The sequence below is a fragment of the Bos javanicus genome, chromosome 24 (assembly GCF_032452875.1).
Source record: "Bos javanicus breed banteng chromosome 24, ARS-OSU_banteng_1.0, whole genome shotgun sequence".
Classification (NCBI taxonomy): domain Eukaryota; kingdom Metazoa; phylum Chordata; class Mammalia; order Artiodactyla; family Bovidae; genus Bos; species Bos javanicus.
Genome location: NC_083891.1, coordinates 56,839,495 through 56,862,283, shown reverse-complemented (window position 1 = coordinate 56,862,283; position 22,789 = coordinate 56,839,495). Strand labels below are relative to the sequence as shown.

Below are 22,789 nucleotides of genomic sequence, written 5' to 3'. Positions count from 1 at the left end.
GGCAGGAGATCAGGATTCGACCCTTGAGTCAGGAAGATCTCCTGGTGAGAGAATAGCAACCCACTCTAGGATTCTTCCCTGGAGAATTCCACAGACAGAGGAGCCTGTAGGCTACAGTCTGTGGGGTCACAAAGAGTCAAATCCAACTGAGTGACTATCGCTTACTTATTCCCCACTTCAATCAACCCAGCATAGGAACGGATGTCCCTTCTTGTTTTCTGATTCTGAGGTTTCATATGTAGAGGATGAACTCTTCAGAGGAGACATAAAAAACTAAATCTATAGATACTATGTTTATCTTGCAGCAAGTTTCAAAGACACTCATTCTCCAAGGATGAATCTAATTGTGCAATAAAGCTGAGATAACAGCAGAATTCAGGTTGGGTAGATACATGGAAGGGGCTATTAACAGGCCAAAGCAGGCAGATAGAAAAGGGTAAGATCAGGTCACAAATAACTGAAGCAGAGGTCAAAATCTGTTTGACTAGCTAAGCACATTTTACTCATATGATAAAAATCAAGTATGATATTTTTAAGCAACTGGGTTCTCTCAGTTTTTGGCTCATTGGTAAGTTTATTCTACTTTTTTTTTTTTTTTGGCATGTGTGATGGTATTATTTTGAAAGTTAACCTGCCAACTTAAGCAAGTGTGTATACATCTGCGGTCTCCATTTCCTTCTTTCTCCGCTGGGATTTCATGGGAAGAGTCCTGGGCTCTGTGCTGGAGGTGGGCCGTCCCCGTCTGGGCTCTTGCCATGACACACAATGCAGACCAGCGTTTTCTGCTGGGCAGTGGTTTCCTCATGTCACGGGAGGAGGGCTGGAGTTCAAAGGCCTTTCCAGTCTGATAGTGTGAGCTCTTTGTCCCACTGTCCACCGAGGCAGAATTGTACCCTTGAGGCATCTTGCCCCATGCAGCACATCACAGGCAAACTGCTCTGGACGCTGAAAGTGGAGGGCAGTTGGATTTCTAAGCACAGGAAGTAAAGGAGAGACTGATTTTGTTTTTGACCAATAATAGCACCTTGAAAGGGTCTGTGGGAAGGGACCTTGGGGATAACAACTCCCAATGTTACAGCTGAGAAATTCAGCCCCAGAAAGCACCCAATACCTCTTTGAGCTTGGACAACAGGTTAAAACTCATTTTAGCCGAGTCCTCTCGCTCTGCCGTGCTGGTGCGCCTTTGCTCTTTCCCTCTCATTTTCCTGCTTTTACAGGAGTGGAGATGGCTCTTCGGTCATTATGCATAATATGAGCAATGAGGGGACTGAATTCTTTCAGGCGCGCTCAGCAGACAGTGGTGTGGCCCACGTGTTGAGTATGTGTAGGAGGGCACGCGGCAGCTGAGTGTGGAGTAGCTGTGTTGGTTTTCTATGGCTCTACACTAGATGCCCACAACACAGTGGCTTGGATCATCCATTCCTTCGCCCACAGCTCTTTAGATGAGATGTCTGCGCAGGGCATGATGGGGTTCTCTGCCAAGGACCTCCCTAAAATCCAGGTCCGGCCACTCTGTTGTCCGGAGATCAGCATCCTCTTCCAAGCTGAGAGCAGGATCCATTGCTCTGGGGTCGCAGGACTGAGGTCTCCATTTCCTCGTTGGCTGTCAGCTGGGGCTGCTCTCTGCTCCCACAGGCCTCTCTCTCTTTCCTTGCCTCATGGTTCCCCTTGTCTTCAAAACTAGCAACCGCGAATCTCCCTCCCATCCACCCCTTTCATGCTTCAATCTCTCTCCCTGGGAAGAAGCCAGTCCCTTTGGAGAACTAGGGCTTCCCTGGTGGCTCAGCTGCTAAAGAATCCACTTGCAATGTGGGAGACCTAGGTTCGATCCCTGGGTTGGGAAGATGCCCTGGAGAAGGGAAAGGCTACCCATTCTAGTATTCTGGCCTGGAGAATGGGGTCTCTATGGACTATAGTCCATGGGGTCTCAAAGAGTCAGACATGACTGAGCAACTTTCACTTCACTTTGAAATTAAAAGACACTTGCTCCTTGGAAGAAAACCTATGACCAACCTAGACAGCATATTAAAAACCAGAGCCATTACTTTGCCAACAAAGGTCCCTCTAGTCAAAGCTACGATTTTTCCATTAATCATGTATGGACTATAAAGAAAGCTGAGCACAGAAGAATTGATGCTTTTGAACTGTGGTGTTGGAGAAGACTCTTGAGAGTCCCTTGGACTGCAAGGAGATGTAACCAGTCCATCCTAAAGGAGATCAGTCCTGGGTGTTCATTGGAAGGATTGATGCTGAAGCTGAAACTCCAATACTTTGGCCACCTGATGTGAAGAGCTGACTCACTGGAAAAGACCCTGATGCTGGGCAAGATTGAAGGGGGGAGGAGAAGGGGACGACAGAGGATGAGATGGCTGGATGGCATCACTGACTCGATGGACATGAGTTTGAGCAAGCTCTAGGAGTTGGTGATGGACAGGGAAGCCTAGTGTGCTGCAGTCCATGGGGTCACAAAGAGTCGGACATGACTGAGCACTGAAAGGAACTGAACTGACTGAACTTGAGACTAACCCAATTAGTTAAGGAGCACTCAGATAATCTCCTTATCTTACAGTCAACAGATTTGGACCTTAATTATATCTGTAAAATCCCTTCCCAGCAGTACTGTGATTAGAGTTTGCTTGAATAACTGGGAGAAAGTGTGTGTACACAGGAGCGGGGTAGGGGCCATCATCGACTCCTGCCCTTGCAGAGGCTGAGAACAGAGTTTGAAAAGAAAGAAGAAAGAAAGTGAAGTTGCTCAGTCGTGTCTGACTCTTTGCAACCCCATCGACTGTAGCCTGCCAGGCTCCTCCATCCATGGGATTTTCCAGGCAAGAGTACTGGAGTGGGGTGCCCTCTCCAGAGTTTGAAAGGCTTGGAGATATTGTCTCCACCTGAAGGCCTAAAGTGCGGATGCACCGTGAGATTGTGATCAGAGAGATAAGTTTTAGAAGTTTGGAGCTAGGACACATCAAATCAGTAAGGAAACTTAGGACCTGGATTAGTGGGAGTCTTTAGGAAGGACGAGCAAGTTACAAACAAGGAGGATATTCAGTCTGAGGGGTAACTTGTTTTAAGACTGGTGACTAGAATTATCAGCCAGAGAAAGCTATGGAATCAGGATAATAAGAGGTGAGATTTGTTGTTTGAGCATCTTTTTTATTTGAATCAGTTCTGTGATCCACAAATTAGCTTGTACAAGAAAAGAAAGTCTCTTTGGTTGTGCCTTGGTGTGGGGTAAATAAAGAATTTTCTTACAGGAAAGGTTTCTGGGGTTAATTTTTAGTCTGGATTTCCTCCTGCAAACATCAAGTTGGAGTTTGGACCAGATCTCTGAAGTTCCTCCCATCTCTGTTAGTTGGCAATCCTGTGATTCCATTACTAGAAGAAAATGGAAGGGTTTTCTTTTAATGATAAAAATATCAGTGTTTGCTCCAGATAGGATTGTCTTTACTCATGGGAACTTTACCACCTTTTATCATTCTGTTCCTTTTTTTTTTGGAGTAAGTTTGCCTTCAGTATGATGTAATATATCCCCGCCAGAGAAACCTGCCGATGGGAGGGGACTGATCTCACTGCTGCTTGTTTAGCTCTGGTTAAATATTTTACCGTCTGGCATGTGTGTGTGTTTGTAGAATGACTGGATTTAGCAAGTACATTTGTAACTTCTGGTGTGTGTCTTTCTGGGTGAACAAACAGATACCAGCCTCATCTTTAATTAGTATTTGGGAGTGATGAATATTGGCTTAGAGTGAACCATCTGAGTATGTCTGTCAAGGGAGGAGAATGTGAGGATGGGGCATTTAGCTCTACTGATAGCCTGCTTCCCCGGTGGCTCAGACGGTAAAGAATCCACCTGCAATGAAGGAGACCTGGGTTCGATCCCTGGGTTGGGAAGATCCTCTGGAGAAGGAAATGGCAGCCCACTCCAGTGGAGAATGCCTGGAGGATCCCCATGGACAGAGGAGCCTGTTGGGCTACAGTGCAGGGGGTCGCCAAGAGTCAGACACGACTGAGCGATTAAGCACACAGCCCTTCACCCTGGAGCATCCGCCCTCCCCTGTGGACAGACGGTGTAAAGAGATGCCCGTCTGCGGGCTGCAGCCTGGTCAAACCGTGGTGGGAAATGAAATGCCTTTTCCTGTGAAAATTCGTCTGACCATAGACATACTTTTCATTCTACTTGGAGGTGGAAGAATGAAGAGTTGAAAAACACAAACTCTTGGATAGGGAGAGCTTTTTTAAAATAAATGTTTTTTTTTTTTTTTTTACTGACGTACAAAGATAAGCATATAGCTCGGTGAATTTTCACCAGCCCAATACTCCCTTGTCATTAACGCCCAGATTTTTACAAACACAACATCACACCTCCCTTAGACGCCCTTCCCTGTTCCCTCTCTGTCATTGCCCCTCCAGAGGTGACTACTGTCCTGACTTTGAATGGTTCGGGTTAGCTTTATCTGCGGCGGGTTCATGTGGATGGAGTTAGGTGGTTATGTACTTGTGCTGTCTGGCTTCTTCACGCAGCATTGAGAGGTTCGCTTCTGTTGTGAAGCAGGTTTGCAAGTTGTGAAATAAATGTGGTTTCCCATTATTTAACTTTCAAAATCAAGATATTGAACAGATTGATACATTTTGAGATTTTTTTAAATTAGGAGACTATAGCTAAGGTGAAGAAGGTTCTAGAGAGAAGATAACCTGGTACAATCCTTTTAGAGAACAAGTGAGTAATGCGTGTGACAGCAGGCTTAAAAATTCTCAGTGTTGTTTACCTCAGTGTTTTCATTACTAGGAAGCTCTCCTTGGAAAACACGAAAACCCTTATACACGTATAGAATCCTTATTACAGTGTTATTTTGGGGAGTAAAAATATTATAGAAAGGCGGTCACACATTACATTCACAGGTTACATTTCTTTAAAATAATGCATAGAAAGAATTTTTAAAGCTGTGATAACATGCTCAAAATATAGTGTTAAAATCACCAGGATGTAAATGTATATTTAGCATGCCAGAAACTATTAGAGAAACAGGCATTTCCAAAAGGACAGAAAGAAATCGTAAAAAGCTATCAACAGTGCCATTCTTCCTCTGGATGGTGGGGTTATGAGGTTTTCTTTTTTCCCCTATTCTTGGCCAGATTTTTTTTTTTCACTTCTAGTTTATATTACTGTTTATAATCAGAAATAAAAGCTTAAAAACTGTGAACGTTGGCACACTCCTTAAGAATCAGCGATGTGTTTTCTTGGGGATGTTTTGGGCTTTGCAACAGAGTTGGCCCTCTGTGTCCATGATGCAGGGTGCCAACTGTATCTACTGTAGTCTGCCGCTTTCTAGAAGGGACCAGAGCATCCATGGCATTTGTTATCTGCGGACACTCCTGGAACCAATCCCCCATTGGTCTCAAGGGATCACTGGACATCCTCACCCCCACATGAACCGCACTGGTGAACACTCACTGGCCAACTCAGCTTTTCTGGTTTTCTCTCTTGCCTCTTCTGTTAGGTCAACTCAACTACCAGGCAGCCTCTCCTGACGAGGGTGCTCTCGTAAGCGCCGCCAGGAACTTCGGCTTTGTCTTCCTCGGCAGGACCCAGAACACAATCACCATCAGTGAGCTGGGCACAGAGAGGACCTACCATGTTCTTGCCCTTTTAGACTTCAACAGTGACCGGAAGCGGATGTCTATAATTGGTAGGTCTCCCTCAGAGTATGTCTGTCAGTCATTCACTGAGATGCTGCCTCTTGCACATTTTACTTAGCAACACCAGGATAAAACAGGCAATGAACGAGCCCCTTGGCTCCTGGAGGACTTCCGCAGACTTGTTGAAACTAGTGTTTCCTCGCTTCATTCTACACGATGTCCATCACTCAAAGGGACAAACGCAGTAGATCTGAACCTTGCATCACGTCTTCAACGATGTGGGCTGTCAGCTGTGAAATCTGGGTAGCAGCTCCATGGCTGGTAGACCCACAGCACGAGCTTTTCTATCGTGAGTTGCCCCATGCATTTCTGCTGGGGCCTTGCGGGATGTCAGGTTCAGGAGAACAGCGAGGCTGTGCTTATGAATGAAGATTCTCCCTCCAGCTCAGGCACAACGTAACAGGAACCCAGGAAGAAGCAATGATCACTTCCTGATAGTGCAATGTTTTCAGTTCATAATGTGAAATCATTGCAAACTCACAGAAAACTTGCAAGAACGCTTTAAAGAATCCTGTAGTTTCTTCCATGTCCAGTTGTCAGCATGGGTCAAAAGTTCTTTGTCATTGTTATTTATAGGTTCTTGTCTTCTGAACCATTTGAGAGTCGATTAAGGGCATTGAGGTCTAATGTCCCTTTCCCCCAAATACTTAAGTAGGTTTTTCTTAAGATCAAGAAACTTCACTTACTGTTATGTCCAGTATGGTGATCAGAATCAGAAAACTCAACAGTGCAGTGTTATTATCTAATCTACAGAGTGCTTTCAAGTTTCACCAGGGATTTTCTTTCTGATTCAGGACTCTACCCAAGATGCCACACTGCATTCAGTGATCGTTACACTGGTCTCCTTTATTCTGTGAGAGTTCCACAACCTGATTTTGATCTTCTGCACATAGACATTTTTGAAAAGCACAGGGCTGTCACCTTGCGGAGAGTCCCTCAGTTTGGTGTCTGATGTTCCCTCATGACTAGATGTAGATGGTGCCCTGTTGGCAGGAAGTGTACCTAGATCGGTGCCGTGTCCTTCCCAGCACAGCATATCAGAAGGTACATGATTGCAGGTCACATCAGCTTGGATCACTTGGTTAAGTGACGTCTGTAAGATTTTCCACCATGAGACTGACTTTTTAATTTTTATTTTTTAATTGGAGTATAAGCGGTTTACAATGTTGTGCTAGTTTCTGCTGTACAACAGTGTGACTCAGCCGTAAGTGTATGTATATCCCTCCTCTGGGCCTGCCTCCCATCCTGCCGTCCCGCCCAATGAGGGCTGCGCAGAGCTGAGCTTCCTGTGCTGTGCAGCAGGTTCCCGCGAACTGCTCGTTGCACACCTGTGCCTGTGCGCCCCTGCTGCCCCCGCTTCCTCCCACCCTCCCCGCCCCTCCCCTCCCCTCCCCTCCCCTTCTCTCCTCCACCACGCCCACAAGCCTGTTCTGTTTGCAGGGCAGGAATAGAGATTCACTTTTTAACCAATATAAAAGTTTAGCTGCTTCCTGATTTAGTCTCATCTTACTGATACTATTACTGAATTAAATGATTAGTCTCATTTTTACTGAGTGCTTCCTGTGGGCCTAACACTGATCTGGGCTGATGATCATGCCTGGCGAATACCTTAAGAGAACTTAAAAGCTAGTTAGTGGTGAGACATGTAATGCAATTAAAGTACTTCAGAGATCAAAAAAGCCGAGAAAATGGTCATGAGGATTCATGTTAATGGTCTGAGAATTAAAGGCAGTGAGTGTTGTGGATTTATAGATAAGAAGGGTTTCTACTGGCTGGCATGGACCAAGATGTCTACATGGAAAAACCCAACACACAGTAGGGAGCCAATAAGTATTTGCTCAAAGAATAAGCAAGCATATGAAAACTGAGCTGGCTAAAGGAATCTTTTCATATTTATTTCACTATTACATTCTATGTAGGCTTACCAATTGTTGAGAGCAACATTTTTCTAGGTCCATTGCTTATTTTAAACTAATTAGGAATGATTAGCACTGTAACTGTTCAGAAGATTAACTGTATAGTTTTCTTAAGAAATCAAACATTAACTTGGTTATTGGCTTTTCCTTCTCTCTCTTACTTTTTACTAGTAAGAACCCCAGAAGGCAATATCAGGCTTTACTGTAAGGGGGCCGACACTGTGATTTACGAACGGTTACATCAAACGAGCCCTATGAAACAAGAAACGCAGGACGCCCTGGATGTAAGTCTCACTTCACTCTTTATGCCTCGGATTGCAAACTTCCTTTCTGGTACTATCTCTGAAGCTGGAGTGAAAGCTTTGTGCTACCTGTTGACCCTTCTGCTGTCTTGGCATAGTTGAGTGGAAAGAGCACCCAAGTAGGAATATGGCAGGCTGGTTCTGATTCTGCCACAGAGGCTGGCTTCCTTGGAAACGAAGGCTGGTTCTGATTCTGCCACAGAGGCTGGCTTCCTTGGAAACGAGCTCAGTGCATCTCGGTTGGCAGGACCTGCAGGACTGACCCAGGAGAAAGGCTGGTCTTTCTTCCGGGGACCTTAAGCAAGTTACATAACCATCCTGTGCTCTCGTCTCAGTATCTGTGTGGCCTCCAAGAATTCTAGTGTCCTGTGTACAGTGAAGTCGAGAGAACATTCCTATAGGATGGGACATGAGAAAGCAGTCCACTGGATAATCAATGTCTTTGTTAGAGAATCAGTTTGGTCTTTGTTACTTCAAACTCGCTATTTTAGGGGATGGTGTGGGCGCAAGAGAGTCTGACACGGGTGAGGAACTAAGCACGCACACGTGCTTGGTTCAGGGATACTGCCGTTTTTCAGAATGCTTCTGGAAATCTGAGAATTGTATGCCCACCCTCATATTGTTTTGTTTTTATATAATGATGGCAGTGAAGCCTGGAGGGTGAATCATTAATTGCCAGTATGAACTATCCCGGGTCCCATCACTTCATGGCAAATAGATGGGGAAACAGTGGAAACAGTGGCTGACTTTATTTTTCTGGGCTCCAAAATCACTGCAGATGGTGATTGCAGCCATGAAATTAAAAGACACTTACTCCTTGGAAGGAAAGTTATGACCAACCTATACAGCATATTAAAAAGCAGAGACATTACTTTGTCAACAAAGGTCTGTGTAGTCAAGGCTATGGTTTTTCCAGTGGTCATGTATGGATGTGAGAGTTGGACTATAAAGAAAGCTGAGCACAGAAGAATTGATGCTTTTGAACTGTGGTGTTGGAGAAGACTCTTGAGAGTCCCTCGGACTGCAAGGAGATCCAACCAGTCCATCCTAAAGGAGATCAGTCCTGGGTGTTCATTGGAAGGACTGATGTTGAAGCTGAAACTCCAATACTTCGGCCACCTCATGCAGAGAGCTGAGTCATTTGAAAAGACCCTGATGCTGAGAAAGATTGAGGGCAGGAAGAGAAGGAGACGACAGAGGATGAGATGGCTGGATGGCATCACCGACTCAATGGACATGGGTTTGGGTGGACTCCAGGAGTTGGTGATGGACAGGGAGGCCTGGATTGCTGCGGTTTGTGGGGTTGCAAAGAGTCGGACACGACTGAGTAACTGAACTGAACTATCCCCGCATGGGGATAGTTCATACATGGAGCAACTTGCACAGTCCCCAGCACTTAGTCAGTGCTCAATAAAGGGGTCTTTTCCCCCTCCACTTGAAGGGTCTGAGTTTGGGGGCCAAAGATCCTTCAGAAAAAGTCTGCTGAATATGTTGTTTCCTAGGTGGGGTTACATTTTAAGGTTATATGTGTGTTGCTGAAGCAGTTACAGTGGGTAGTTCCTCATGAGAATTTGAATGAGGGTGGTCTAATCAAATACATGCAGAACTTGCCAGTCTTTGAAAGCAAACCCTTACTTGGGCGAACCTGTTCTGCTATTTTGACCGACAAGATGTGACTGTGAAATAATGAAACGTTTTTACTGGTTCACATTTTAGCTGTTTTAAAATGGCTTAAATCTGTTCGCCATGATTAAACTTTACATACTCTTTTTCATGAAAATGTTTTATCTCAGCTTTAACCATGGCACGTGTCTTTCAGAATTGGTTTGAGGGACTAAGGCTTGGTTGAGAGTTCGTAGTCTTTGAACCTGTAACTGTTTGTGGGAACAAATTGTAAAGCTGTCAGGTCTGGTTTACAAAACCTTTTACCACAAGGCACCGTCCTTGATCTCTTATTTTCTTAGTTGTCAAGGGGTTTTTGTTCATTCTCATGACTTGATTTACAAGAGAGTTATACTATTCCCTTTAATTAGAGAACTATAAATAAACAGTCCTAAGATTTTGAGAATTCTTAGGAAAACAAAGTATTAATATTTGTTTACTCTCCTCTATGGAATGTATGTGTACAGAATCATTTCACAGTCTCTTTTTAAATTATCTTATTATATTACTGCAAAATGAGATTTCAAACTTACATAAAAATAACTGTTCTTTGGGTGGTTGGATTGTCTTTTAAATTAAACAGATCTTTGCCAATGAGACTCTTAGAACACTGTGCCTTTGCTATAAGGAAATTGAAGAAAAAGAGTTTGAAGAATGGAATAAAAAGTTTATGGCTGCCAGTATAGCCTCAACCAACCGGGATGAAGCTCTGGATAAAGTATATGAGGAGATTGAAAAAGATTTAATTGTGAGTTTTAACCTTTGTAACTTTCCCCTTGATATTCTGAACAGAATTGGAGAACTTATTAAGTTTTATTCATTTTTAATCTCACTCTTGAAATATAATTCAAACTGCAGTATTTGAAACTGGTACAGTGGAACTCAGTCATTTGAATTTTTTTCAGCAAGCAAAATAGCAGTTGCCATTATGAGAAAACAAAAGACAAAACACTATGAGATTCTGATTCTATTATTTTTATATCACTTATTAAAATTCATTTTATACAATAATAAGCCAGCATATACTTATTACACTATCAGAATTACTGAGATGATTTATGTTGTACAAAATCTTGAAATAAGAAAAATAAGCCATTTGTAGAGACTTTCCAAAGTTTACTACTTATTGCTTGTAGAGTTTTGATGAAAAGGAAATGTTCAACAGATAGTAAGCACTGACCTTTAGCAAAAGAAATTGGTTTGTATCCATGTAAAGTAGTATACACACAACAATATTATATATTTTTAATGTCCTTGATTGGTACTTACATTTTTGTCTTGGTGAATTACTGTAAGAAAAAAGACTTTGGCTGCTTGGTTTTTGGTGAATGTGGAACACGGCAGCCTTCCCAGTTAATGCCAGCCGCTGGCCCCTGTAGCACAGCAGCTGGGGTGTATTTAGCCCATCTGCTTTTTACAGGTTGGCCGACTGCAAATACAGAACATTTTTGGCTTATGTGCTAATTCCTTTCTGTGAATGTACATTCCAGCTATTAGGAGCAACAGCTATTGAAGACAAGCTGCAAGATGGAGTCCCAGAAACCATTTCAAAACTTTCAAAAGCTGACATTAAGATCTGGGTGCTCACTGGAGACAAAAAGGGTGAGTCAGTTTGCAGGGAAGCCTATCTGTTAATTCACAAATATCCATAGCTCCTGTCTCCCCTGCTCAAGGGGACCTTCTCAGACTTCGCATCCTGCACAAGCACCATCTGTTTCCCTTGGGCAGAGATGCTTTCCGTAAGAAATCCTTCTGTGTTGCTCCAGCCCGCCCTGGCCGCCTCCTTCCTGAAACTCCCTTGTTGGCAGAGTCTCTTCCTCGTAACTGAGCTCCTGCTCGTGTCCTGCTGGCTGTCTTCAGTCTTCTATCTCTGCCCAACACGGGCTCCCGTCCTCAAAGGGCCAGCTCTCCGGGCCCTTCTGTCCTCCCAGCCCTGTACCGTCTGTCGGGCAGAGAGCAGAAGAGCGTAACATGCTCAACAGCAGCTTTGGTTTTCTTCCCTCTTTTATTGCTTGAAAATTGTAATTTTATCCCCACGGGAAGATTCTAATTTTTAAATTCAGAGCTCAACAAGGAGTTGATTGTTGTGTTATCGTTTCTGTCGATTTTTCCACTCCAGAAGCCTTCCATGGGAAACTAGATCATTTGTCTTATCCTGACATTGTTGGTGGATTACACATTCTGATAAGCTAAGGAATTAAGTCCTGACCTCAAACAAGTGGGGGTAGGGGTGGAAAAGGGGGGAAAATGTCCAGTAGGAGCCACATGTGAGGGCTGTGGAAATGGCTACCCTTCCCACCTTGTGTGTGTGTGTGAGTCACTCAGTTCTGCCCGACTCTGCGACCCCCTGGACTGTAGCCCACCAGACTCCTCTCCATGGAATTCTCCAGGCGAGAATACTGGAGTGGGTTGCCATTCCTTTCTCCAGGGGATCTTTCCGACCCAGATTAAACCACATGAACTAGATGTGTTCAGTATTTCAATGAACATTGATTTTATTAAATAACCAGCTTACACATTTGATATTACATTTCATTATTAAAAACATCTTGACCAGACGTTGGCTTATTAGACTTATTACAGAGAAAAGGATTTGTTTCCTTTAGTGATGTCTAGACATTGCTATAAAAAAAAAAAAAATCAAAAAGTGTATTTGATTGAATCTGGTTGTTTTATTAATTGAAAAAGTTGGTACTAGATGAAGCCCATTATTAAATTCATCAGTAGGAGTGACATTTGGCTTCATTTTTTTCTATTGTAGAAACTGCTGAAAATATAGGATTTGCCTGTGAACTTCTTACTGAAGATACCACTATCTGCTATGGGGAAGATATCAGGTGAGTAAGGGCCTGCAGTGAGAATATGTAACGTCTCATTTTTATAAAAACAAGACTGGACAGTAGACACAGATTCAGAGAGATGGAGCTAGAACGTGTCCCTTGGGACAGTTTCCTCAAGTTTAAGTGAAACAGGAGACAATAGGCAGCTCCAAGACACCACACTTCAACCTTCTGTTGTAGCGAAACTTGAGGCCTTCTTTGCCTTTTCAGGGGCTGTTTTTCTGTATTTCTTGCAAGCCCTCAGCGCTTGCCTGCTGAAAAAGGAAGTGGGCTTGAAATATCACTAATTATGAATTAGATTTCATATTTTTTCTCTTCCAGCCTTTAGTGATTTGTCTTGATCACTCCTTATTTTCAACTTGAAAATGAGAAGTTAATGTGGAAAAAGAACAATAGCTACCAGATCTCCTAGTGCAGTGGTTCTCAAGTTGGGTGGGGGAGGTAGGGACTCTGCCCTTGGGAACATCTGGTGATGTCTGAAGACATCTTTGGTTGTCGCAGGGGGAAGGAGGGGTGCTCCTGGCTTCTAGTGGGGTAGTGGCCAGGGGTGCTGCGAAGCATCCTACAGTATCTGTAACAGCCACATATAACAAAGAATCAGGAGTGCCAAGGCTGAGAAACCCGTTCTTGAAGGTGAAGACTAAAGGCTCTATGCATGTAAGACGGAAAATCCTGGCTGAGAGTTAGGAGACCTGAGTCCTCGTTGCATTCTTCCCATCAACTTGTTGCAGGCAAATCACAATATCTCTCAGACTTAATTTCCCTGTTTGTTAACATGAAGAGATTGGGTACTTACAGTCCCTTTTACTCCAGGATTCCATGCCTCACTTTCATATGAGCTGCATGTGGTCTTCTCAATAACTTGTTGATAGAAAGCATGAGAATAACTCAAAGGCAGACGTAACTTTATGTGGAAATAAGATATTTTTCCTGCCCAACAGTGATCACTGTTGATAGCACACTAGGGTTCACCCCATATTATAATTCTGATCAGGGTTGCCTTCCTTCTGTTGCTTGTGAACACATTTTCAACTGTATCTTCTTTTAGCCACCTTTGGCAAATTAATAAAGTACCCAGAACATGGTACCTCTGTGGTAGAGGAATCAAGACTTAGTAACATTATATGTCACTTGATTTAAAAAAATGGGCAAAAGGCTTGAATAGCTATTTCTCCAAAGAGACATATAAATGGCCGATAAGCATATGAAATAATGCTCAACATCACTAATCACTAAAGAAATGCAAATTAAAACCACAGTTTCACTTAACATTGATTTAGGATGACTACTATTTTAAAAACACAGAAAAAAGTGTTTGTACAAGTATATGGGAAATTGGAAACTTTGTGCACTGCTGGTGAATATAAAATGGTGCAGTCACTGTGGAAAACAGTATGATGATTCCTCAAAGCATTTTAAAATAGAATTATCATGATCCAGCAGTCCCACTTCTATATACATATCCCAGCGAATGAAGAGCAGGGACATGAAGAGAGATCTGCAAACCCACGTTCACAGTGGCATTGATCACAATAGCCAAGAGGTGGGAGCGCCTAAGGGCTCACTGACGGATGAATGGACAAACGAAACGTGGTATATCCACACGGTGGAATGGTGGGCTTTCCTAGTGGCTCCGACGGAAAGGGTGTTATTCAGCTTTAAAAAGGAAGACCGTTTTGACAAGTGCTACAACATGAATGAACCTTGAGAACAGTGAAATGAGCCACTAATTAACTGAAATAAACCAATTACAAAAAGGCATGTACTGTATGATTCCATTATGTGAGTTACCTGGGGTGGTCATATTCATAGAAATGGAAAGTCAAGTGGTGGTTACCAGGGGCTGGGGGAAGGGGAAACAGGGAGTTATTTAATGAGTATTGAAAGATGAAAAAGTTCTGGAGATTAGCAATGTGAATATACATACTACTACTGAACTGTATACTCGTATAGTTAAAGATGATAACTTTTATGCTAATGTGTTTTTATTGTTATTTTTAAAAGATTATATGTCAAAATTATCTCCCAATCAAGGGTGTGTTCATGGTCTTATACACACTTAAATTTTTCCCCAGTGCTCTTCTTCATACAAGGATGGAAAACCAGAGGAACAGAGGGGGAGTCTATGCAAAATTCGTACCCCAAGTGTATGAACCTTTTTTCCCATCTGGTGGAAACCGTGCCTTAATAATCACTGGTTCTTGGTTGGTATGTATCATTAGCATCTCTCCCTTTGGCTCAAACTAAAGCAGGTCATCCTGAACAAATTTTAGACGGTTTCATATTAATTACCAATGTTAAAATCTGTTAGCCTATAAATGAAAGGGCAATTTCCTAAGCCTGAGAGTTAATATTATATAATACATAAAATAAGTGATACATACAATAATATATGATATATATAATATTATGATATGTATATGCTACATATGATCATATATGTAATATTATTATTATATGATATAAACTGGTAGCAGTGGTTACTACTAGTTTGTCAACTAACAGAAAATTTTAATTTTCTCCACTGTACATTTTAAAATTTTCTGTAATTTTATAGTAAATATTTTATAATCAGAACAGTATCATCAGTAACGTAGGCCCAGAAATATCCCTCAGATGATTAAAATCTTGGGAATGGCACTCTTGATATAAAATCCCAAACAGACTGTGATCTTTTCCCCTCCTTAATTTCACAGAATGAAATCCTTCTCGAGAAAAAGTCCAAGAGAAGTAAGATTCCGAAGCTGAAGTTCCCCAGGACAGAAGAAGAGCAGCGACTGCGGACGCAGAGCATGAGGAAGCTGGAGGTGAGGAAGGAGCAGCAGCAGCAGAACTTTGTGGACCTGGCCTGCGAGTGCAGCGCGGTCATCTGCTGCCGCGTCACCCCCAAGCAGAAGGCCATGGTGGTGGACCTGGTGAAGCGCTACAAGAAGGCCATCACGCTGGCCATCGGGGACGGCGCCAACGACGTCAACATGATCAAAAGTGAGTCTCGCCCACGGGCCAGCTTGGTCAAACGGGCCAGAAAGCTTGACCAGATTCTCCCACAGCGTCTAATGGAAAAACCCACACAGACTTTTTAGCTAGCCCAGTAGTAGATGAGTTTCATGTGGGCGACCTTATCCTTGTTTCCTTCTACTGCATATGTTTGGATTTGGTTTTTCATTTTCTCTTGCTGCTTCCCCTCCTGTATTTCTTTAGGGTTTATTGAAAACCCTACTATAGAATAAGTTTTGCAAAAATCTCTGCTGAGGTTAGCATAAATTGTTGAATTCTGTTATTTGTTTGGGGAATGTTACTCTCCCACACCTAAGCATTGTTTTCTGGGGCTTTCTTCTTGCTGTTGGTAAATTGTTGAACTTCACCATTGGGTGACCTCGTGTGAGCTCAGAGTAACACACCTGGCATTGAAGCAAAGTTCCAATGTGGCCACAGCATTCTCCTGACCTCCCAAGGTCTTTTTACCTTTTGGAGGACCCTCGGTTCAGTTCAGTCGCTCAGTTGTGTCCGACTCTTTGCGACCCCATGAATTGTAGCACGCCAGGCCTCCCTGTCCATCACCGACTCCTGGAGTTCACTCAAATGAAAGGATTGACTCCTATCTTGTGGAAACAGTTTTGCTGGTGTTAAAGCATTCGGAACCAAATCCACAGCAATATGTCTGAATCCTGGTCCTTTTGTTTCCCTATAGAACTTGTAAGGGGTATCTTATAGTGAAAATGCCTGAATGAGATCTGAATACTTGCCTTCATCCTAATACCAACACGCTGTGTCACCCTGGGTTCATGCTCAGGCGTCAGCTTTCTCATTTGAGAACAAGAAAATTGTCTCTGATGTCACCTCTAGGTTTGTGATATTATTAAGATGAATAATCCATGGCATGTATGCACATGTCCTGCAGTGCTGGGTAGCTTAAAAGGATTATGTATATAACTGGACTTTGAATTCAGCCTATTTTGTAACTCATGCGTCTCTTTCTTTCCTTAGAGTCTCTTCCTCCTCCTCCTTGATATATACTAAGAATATTCCAACTTTACCTTCCTCAACAGAAGTCGGCTCTATGATGTACGTCTTCTTGCTTCTTTACCACGTGTATGTCTGTGGTCTCTACCAGTTTAATTTCTCTGCACTGTTTTGCTCATGCTCATCCTGCTGTGCGAATGGCATTCCTTGCTCTGAATCAGATGTTTCTTTCCTCTGCAGCTAGTTCTAGTTTGTTTTCCATTATGTACCTTAACATAAATGCCTCTGCCAAAAAAGTAAGTAACTCAAACAGTTACTTACTTCAGTTCTTCAGTTATAACGAAGACTTATAGATACTGGGGAAAGGGGATCCCCTTACAGACCTACCATCTGATTATGTGAGAGACTTGAAAACTCTTTTGTCCCTCTGGGTTCACTATTTGATAGCAAAAGGGATCACAGAGAATTGGCATAGATGAATCTCCTAGAGACTGTTTTTTCTTAAGTGGTTTTAAGCATTTTATTAATCTGTGTTATATAGTAGATGCTTTTGTATATAGTGTAGGAGGCATCCTTTGGGGATGAGTCAGAAAATCTCAGGTCTCCTTGGAAGTCCATAGCTTAATCCAAGTATTGTTAAGTACCTCTTTGAACTTTGTGAAGACTCTTATCTGTTTTACCTACATCAGGAACAAGGTACAGAAAGAAATCATTGTTTATAAAGAAGTACAGTGGAATTTAAGTATCTAAAACAATCTGACCATTTCCTAATGTTTCAGGGTTAGTGGTGTAGTCCCGTAGAAGTGGAGGGAATTGCACTCTACCAGTGTGCCCCTAGCAAGGGCCCAGGGACCCTCAGGGGCTGCCCTCTCCCCTCTTTGTGCCTGAAGACGGCTGGTAGGTGGTGTTTTACTTGGCTGAAACCCTGAGAATGAACAAGAGGCATTAAAGAGGCAGGAAGAAACTATCAGTTTGTTAGGCAATTATGAAGCAATTTACTTGGAAGGCATTTAAAACCACATCTGAAACTTTAGGAAAATCTAGATGTCTATATTTAGTTTTCAGGAAAACACAAGCAGTGTGGCCTTATAAAGTCCATCTGCCTAGTTGCCTTGAGCCACCCTGTGAACTGTGGCAATGTTCACTTCACACACTGTCCTTGGTCTGCACCACAGAGGCTGGCCGGGATGTCACAGCCTAGCACAGGGGCGCCTCGTCCTTGGCTCTGAAAGAATCACAACATTTCCCTGTTACTTGTTCAGGAAAGAAGGCCATGGTTTGGTAGGAAAGAGCAGTCTGGCAACCATGACTGGTCATTAAGAACTATTTATGTGTTTAGAAAGAGGTCATAAATATTGATTGAGATGCAGTTTATTCTATTTTTTTTTTTTTTTAGAATTGCAGAGTGTTATTAAAAAATGGAGGTTTTGGACAAGTCACTGTGTTGTCTCGAACTTGTCAGACCTTGTATTCTGCAACTGGGGCAGGGGTTTTGGAGCTTCTTTTAGCTGGAAACGCTGCTGAACTGGCAGACACTTCTCAGGGTCTTAGCAACAGTAGACTGTGTTCTCCAACACATGTTCTCAAAATGATCTCACTATTTGTCTTCCATGACTTTTAAGACCTAGATCAAACTCATAATTCTCTAAGTGGAACATATAATTTAATGACTATTGGAAAGATGGATAAAACTGGGACTATTATTTTTATCCATTCTGGAAACCTTCCTCCCCTTAAAACGACTGTCCGTCCTAAGGTCTCAGTGGGCCATGAATAAGCTTTTGAAAGTTTAATAGTATCTAAGTTAAAACACTTTTGATTGCAAGTCTTGGAGAACAATTAGTTAGCATATGAGAAAAACAAACCTAATTTGAAAGCTACAAATATGTGCTGCTCAAGGACCCAGGCCTCTGGATAATACTAGAACCAAGAAGCAGTACCAAGAACCCAGGTCTGTCTCTCTCATCCTTTCTCTCAGTTCAGTTCAGTTGCTCAGTCGTGTCCAACTCTTTACGACCCCACAAACCGCAGCACACCAGGCCTCCCTGTCCATCCCCAACTCCTGGAGTCCATCCAAACCCATGTCCATCAAGTTGATGATGCCATCCAACCATCTCATCCTCTGTCATCCCCTTCTCCTCCTGCCCTCAATCTTTTCCATCAGCAGCATCCTTTTTCTAGATTACTTTCTCAGTGCCTCAGAAAGAAGTATATCCATCCCACAACTCAAGAATTTACATGCTAGCATTCCAGACAAACACACCCAAATCCTAATTCCAAAACACCAAGAGAGACTGAGGGAAACAAATCCCTATAGGTACTCAAAGTAGGAAGTGATTAATACAGGGGACTAGGTGCTCAAAGAAATTCTGGATGGACTGAGGAAGGTTGGTTCCAGGTGGTGTCTCCAAGTCTGAGTCACTTGCCAGAGGAGTTTTGAGGAGTTGAGGCTCCTCTGAAGAGCTATCCAGTTGAGAAGCCCTTGCAGTTGTTTATCAGCATCCAGGAAGCTGGAGAATGGATATATGGAGTCTGTTGCAGGAATTGCAAACAGGGACGGGATGCTGGGCTCCCATCTACTTCTGCTTCTAGGTCACAAGTCGGGCCAAACAAGTGGAACCTAATTCACAGAGGACCTAGCTGCAAGGGAGTCTGAGCAATGTAGGGGTTTTATTTGCTTTCCCACCTCTCTAATTAAAGTAAAATTTTAGAATGAAGAATGAGAGCCAATTCTTAGTAACTACTACAGATTACATATCTGCCCAAGGCTGACGCAGCTGTGGCCAAGGAGGCAGGGAGACATGGTGTGTACATGGGTGCCTGGGGCTTGCCCTGTGGTTGGGAAGGATGGCTTATGAGCTGGGCAGATAATCCAAATGGAATTCCTCACCCATTGAGATCCTTACACAAATATTTATGGAGGCCCAACCATGTGCTCTGTGTAGCAACCTGTACCTGTGACTTTGAGTTCAGAAGTTGGGTGTAGAGGATTGTGAGCAATAGCTTTCACATTTATTGTTTCATAAATGTCAGATTGTTTTTTTTTTTTTTTTTTTGTATTGCCATAGAAACAGTTTTATCATCTCAATGTTTTGTTTTAAAATAAGCTTATGACTCACAGTATCTGCTTCCTCACCCCATAGCTGCCCACATCGGTGTTGGAATAAGTGGACAAGAAGGCATGCAAGCGGTCATGTCCAGTGACTATTCCTTTGCACAGTTCAGATACCTGCAGAGACTGCTGTTGGTGCATGGCCGGTGGTCTTACATAAGGATGTGCAAGTTCCTGCGATACTTCTTCTATAAAAACTTTGCATTTACTTTGGTTCATTTCTGGTACTCCTTCTTCAATGGGTACTCTGCACAGGTAATATACCACCATCATCATTATTATTAAATGAGTAACGCTCTTCTCTTACATGGATAAAACTACTTTTGAAAAAAAATTAATATTTTTTCCTCCCATGTTCACAGTTTTGATGCTGTGTCTCTTAACAATTGAGACATAGATCAATTAAGTTTATGAATTTTCTAAAATGTGTCTGGTGCTTTGAACTTACTTTGCCTTTAAAAAAGGCAGGATTTGTTCCTGGCCTGTTGACTTTTGTGTGTCTTTGCGTTCACCTTAGTTTTTTTTTTTTTTTCCAAGTCATCTTACCTTTAAGAATAGTGATAACAAATTGTTCAGCTTTGAACAAACTCTTCAGATTCAAGTATAAAATTATATTGTGACTAAAGGGATTATATAAATTTCAGGTGATCATAGACCCATTATGTCTCCATTGCTGCTAGTTTTTAAATTTTTACCTTTTGCTGAAATAGGAGTGGGAACATATCTAACATGTTAAATTGGTGATATGGCAGAAAAATACCATTAGTAAAATATGAGCCTAAGCCAGTGCCTGTGGTTGTCCAAACCTCTTTGATGCTATGCCACAGACAACTGGCATAAGAGGAGGGCCGATGTAGAAACTGGGCCAGGAGGTCTTGAGCAAGACTGGAACCTTCTTCCTGCTTCTGTGCAGGACTATGCATCAATGCTGGTGCTGAGTCAGCCTGTTTCCTCTACCCATCCTGATCCTCCCCCGGCCCCCCGAGGGCTGGTGTGTACACAGTCTTGCTTATCCCTTTCAGAAGCCTCTTTCTTATATTCAAAATGTTTTAGATAATGTTTAACTGGAAATGCTGAACCAGCAAGATAAAAGCAAATTTGAATGGTACATATGTACTTTTGAACCAGTTGGATGTAACCTAATTCATTAGTAAAAGAGGATGAACATGGATTTGTTTTCCAGCATTTTTCAAATAGACCAGATTCTTTTCCCCACTTATTTGAGGAGGGAGATGACTATGAGAAGCCCTTTGATTCTGCCCACTCCATCCAAACAATCTCATGCCTACTGTGGGTATAGCTGGTGGAGGGGGGCGGGGCTCTCCCTGGGGATGTCCCTGCTTTGAGACGGCAGGTGCATGTGCACGGACTAGCCTGGCAATGTTTCTTGGTCGGTGACACACAGACCCTGTCATCCCCTCACAGACCGCGTACGAAGACTGGTTCATCACCCTCTACAACGTGCTCTACTCCAGCCTGCCCGTGCTCCTCATGGGGCTGCTCAACCAGGTAGGATCCCGGTGCAGACAGGGATGCTCTGCACAGACTGAGCACCTGTATCAAAGCACACATCTCAATGTCTTCTCTTGGTTTTCACTTCTTTCTGAGTGAGCCCTATTATATTTCTGCTGTCAGGTGCTTCTAGTTTTATAGTAAGAAAAGATTTCTTTGCCTGGGTTGAATCCATTAACAAATTTGTTATCCTCATTTTGGATGCTGAGGTTTTCTTGTTAGATACCTAACAATATAGAATGTCTCTATGATAATGACTTATATATTTTTAAAGTAAATTATTTTAATACCTCCCCAAACTTCTTGGTTCAATTAAATCTACATTCTATCGTTACAATTTTTATAGAAGCTGCTTTAAAGAATAAAAAGAATAATCTGGAATTAGCTCATCATGAATGTGAAAATGCTTTCTCAAAGAATGAGAAACAATAATCTCTCAGGAGGTAAAAATAGGCTTCCTATGCTTTTTTTTTTTAACATTACTAATTTGCTTTCTGTAAGTAGAAACCAGTAGTTTACCTATCTCTCAAAATTAAATATCAAATAGCGGTGGGCTACTTCCCTGGTGGCTCAGACGGTAAAGAATCTGCCTGCAATGGGGGAGACCTGGATTCAATCCCTGGGTCAGGCAGATGCCCTGGAGAAGGAAATGGCTACCCACCCCAGTATTCTTGCCTGGAGAACGCCACAGACAGAGGAGCCTGGCGGCCTACAGTCCATGGCGTTGCAAAGAGTGGGACACGACTGAAGCGACCTAGCACAGCAATGAAGCTGCTGTCTGCACAATGAAATTATTCAGGATTTATCTTTAGTTTCTGCCTTCCTAAAACTTAACAAGTCGCAATTCTTTGTGAGATAGAAGTTGTAACAAATGTATCTGAGTTCTTCGATCCTGACAGGCAGTACACTCAACTCCGTGTTTTCCCCTTAAGGACGTGAGCGACAAATTGAGCCTCCGCTTCCCCAGCTTATATATAGTGGGACAGAGAGACTTGCTGTTCAACTACAGGAAATTCTTCGTCAGCTTGCTGCATGGAGCTTTAACCTCGCTGGTCCTCTTCTTCATACCTTATGGAGCCTATATGCAGACCATGGGGCAGGATGGAGAGGCGCCCTCGGACTACCAGTCTTTCGCCGTCACGATTGCCTCTGCTCTCGTAATAACAGTCAACTTCCAGGTATGTGGCTTTAGCTGACCGTGTCCAGGACCTACTGGTACTGCATCCACCTCTGTGTGTAGACCAGCAGACACATCTGCCTGGCTCCCACTCTCCCTCCAACCAAGCCTCTGCTGCTCTCCAAGTATGAATGAATGCTATTTTCATCCCTTATAACAAACGTATTTCCTATTTCTTGCCTGAACCAAGAGCAGCTTCTGATTGTTCAGAAGCCAAATCACGCCTAAATTGCTGAATTCTATTTTCAGAATCCTTAGATCCTTTATTTCTTGCTAACTCCCCAAAATGAATGCTCTGTTTTTCTCTGGTTTCCCAACAGATTGGCTTGGATACTTCTTATTGGACTTTTGTGAATGCTTTTTCAATTTTTGGAAGCATTGCACTTTATTTTGGCATCATGTTTGACTTTCATAGTGCTGGGATACATGTTCTCTTTCCATCTGCATTTCAATTCACAGGTTGGTATTTTCTAAATTCCAAAAATAAATAGAAAAATGTCATTAATTTAGATTCTGACATAATTTCAGGTTAAGTAAAAACACAAAGTGTGAATTACTGCGAATAAAAATTAATGTCCTGAGTAGAGACTGAACGGTGGTTAGTG

The 22,789-nt window shown here is 42.7% G+C and overlaps 1 protein-coding gene across 2 annotated transcripts in view; it reads left to right on the top strand.

Moving 5' to 3' along the window:
• Positions 1-22,789, top strand: part of ATP8B1 (ATPase phospholipid transporting 8B1) — a 109,200-nt gene that overhangs the window by 81,544 nt on the left and 4,867 nt on the right. For both annotated transcript variants that reach the window (XM_061400305.1, XM_061400306.1), the window contains 11 exons: positions 5,502-5,690; positions 7,788-7,900; positions 10,164-10,328; positions 11,071-11,182; positions 12,342-12,417; positions 14,496-14,628; positions 15,117-15,405; positions 19,527-19,750; positions 20,921-21,004; positions 21,940-22,185; positions 22,505-22,643. In XM_061400305.1, the coding sequence (XP_061256289.1) occupies positions 5,502-5,690; positions 7,788-7,900; positions 10,164-10,328; positions 11,071-11,182; positions 12,342-12,417; positions 14,496-14,628; positions 15,117-15,405; positions 19,527-19,750; positions 20,921-21,004; positions 21,940-22,185; positions 22,505-22,643 (1,770 nt within the window). The remainder of the gene's footprint in view (positions 1-5,501; positions 5,691-7,787; positions 7,901-10,163; positions 10,329-11,070; positions 11,183-12,341; positions 12,418-14,495; positions 14,629-15,116; positions 15,406-19,526; positions 19,751-20,920; positions 21,005-21,939; positions 22,186-22,504; positions 22,644-22,789) is intronic.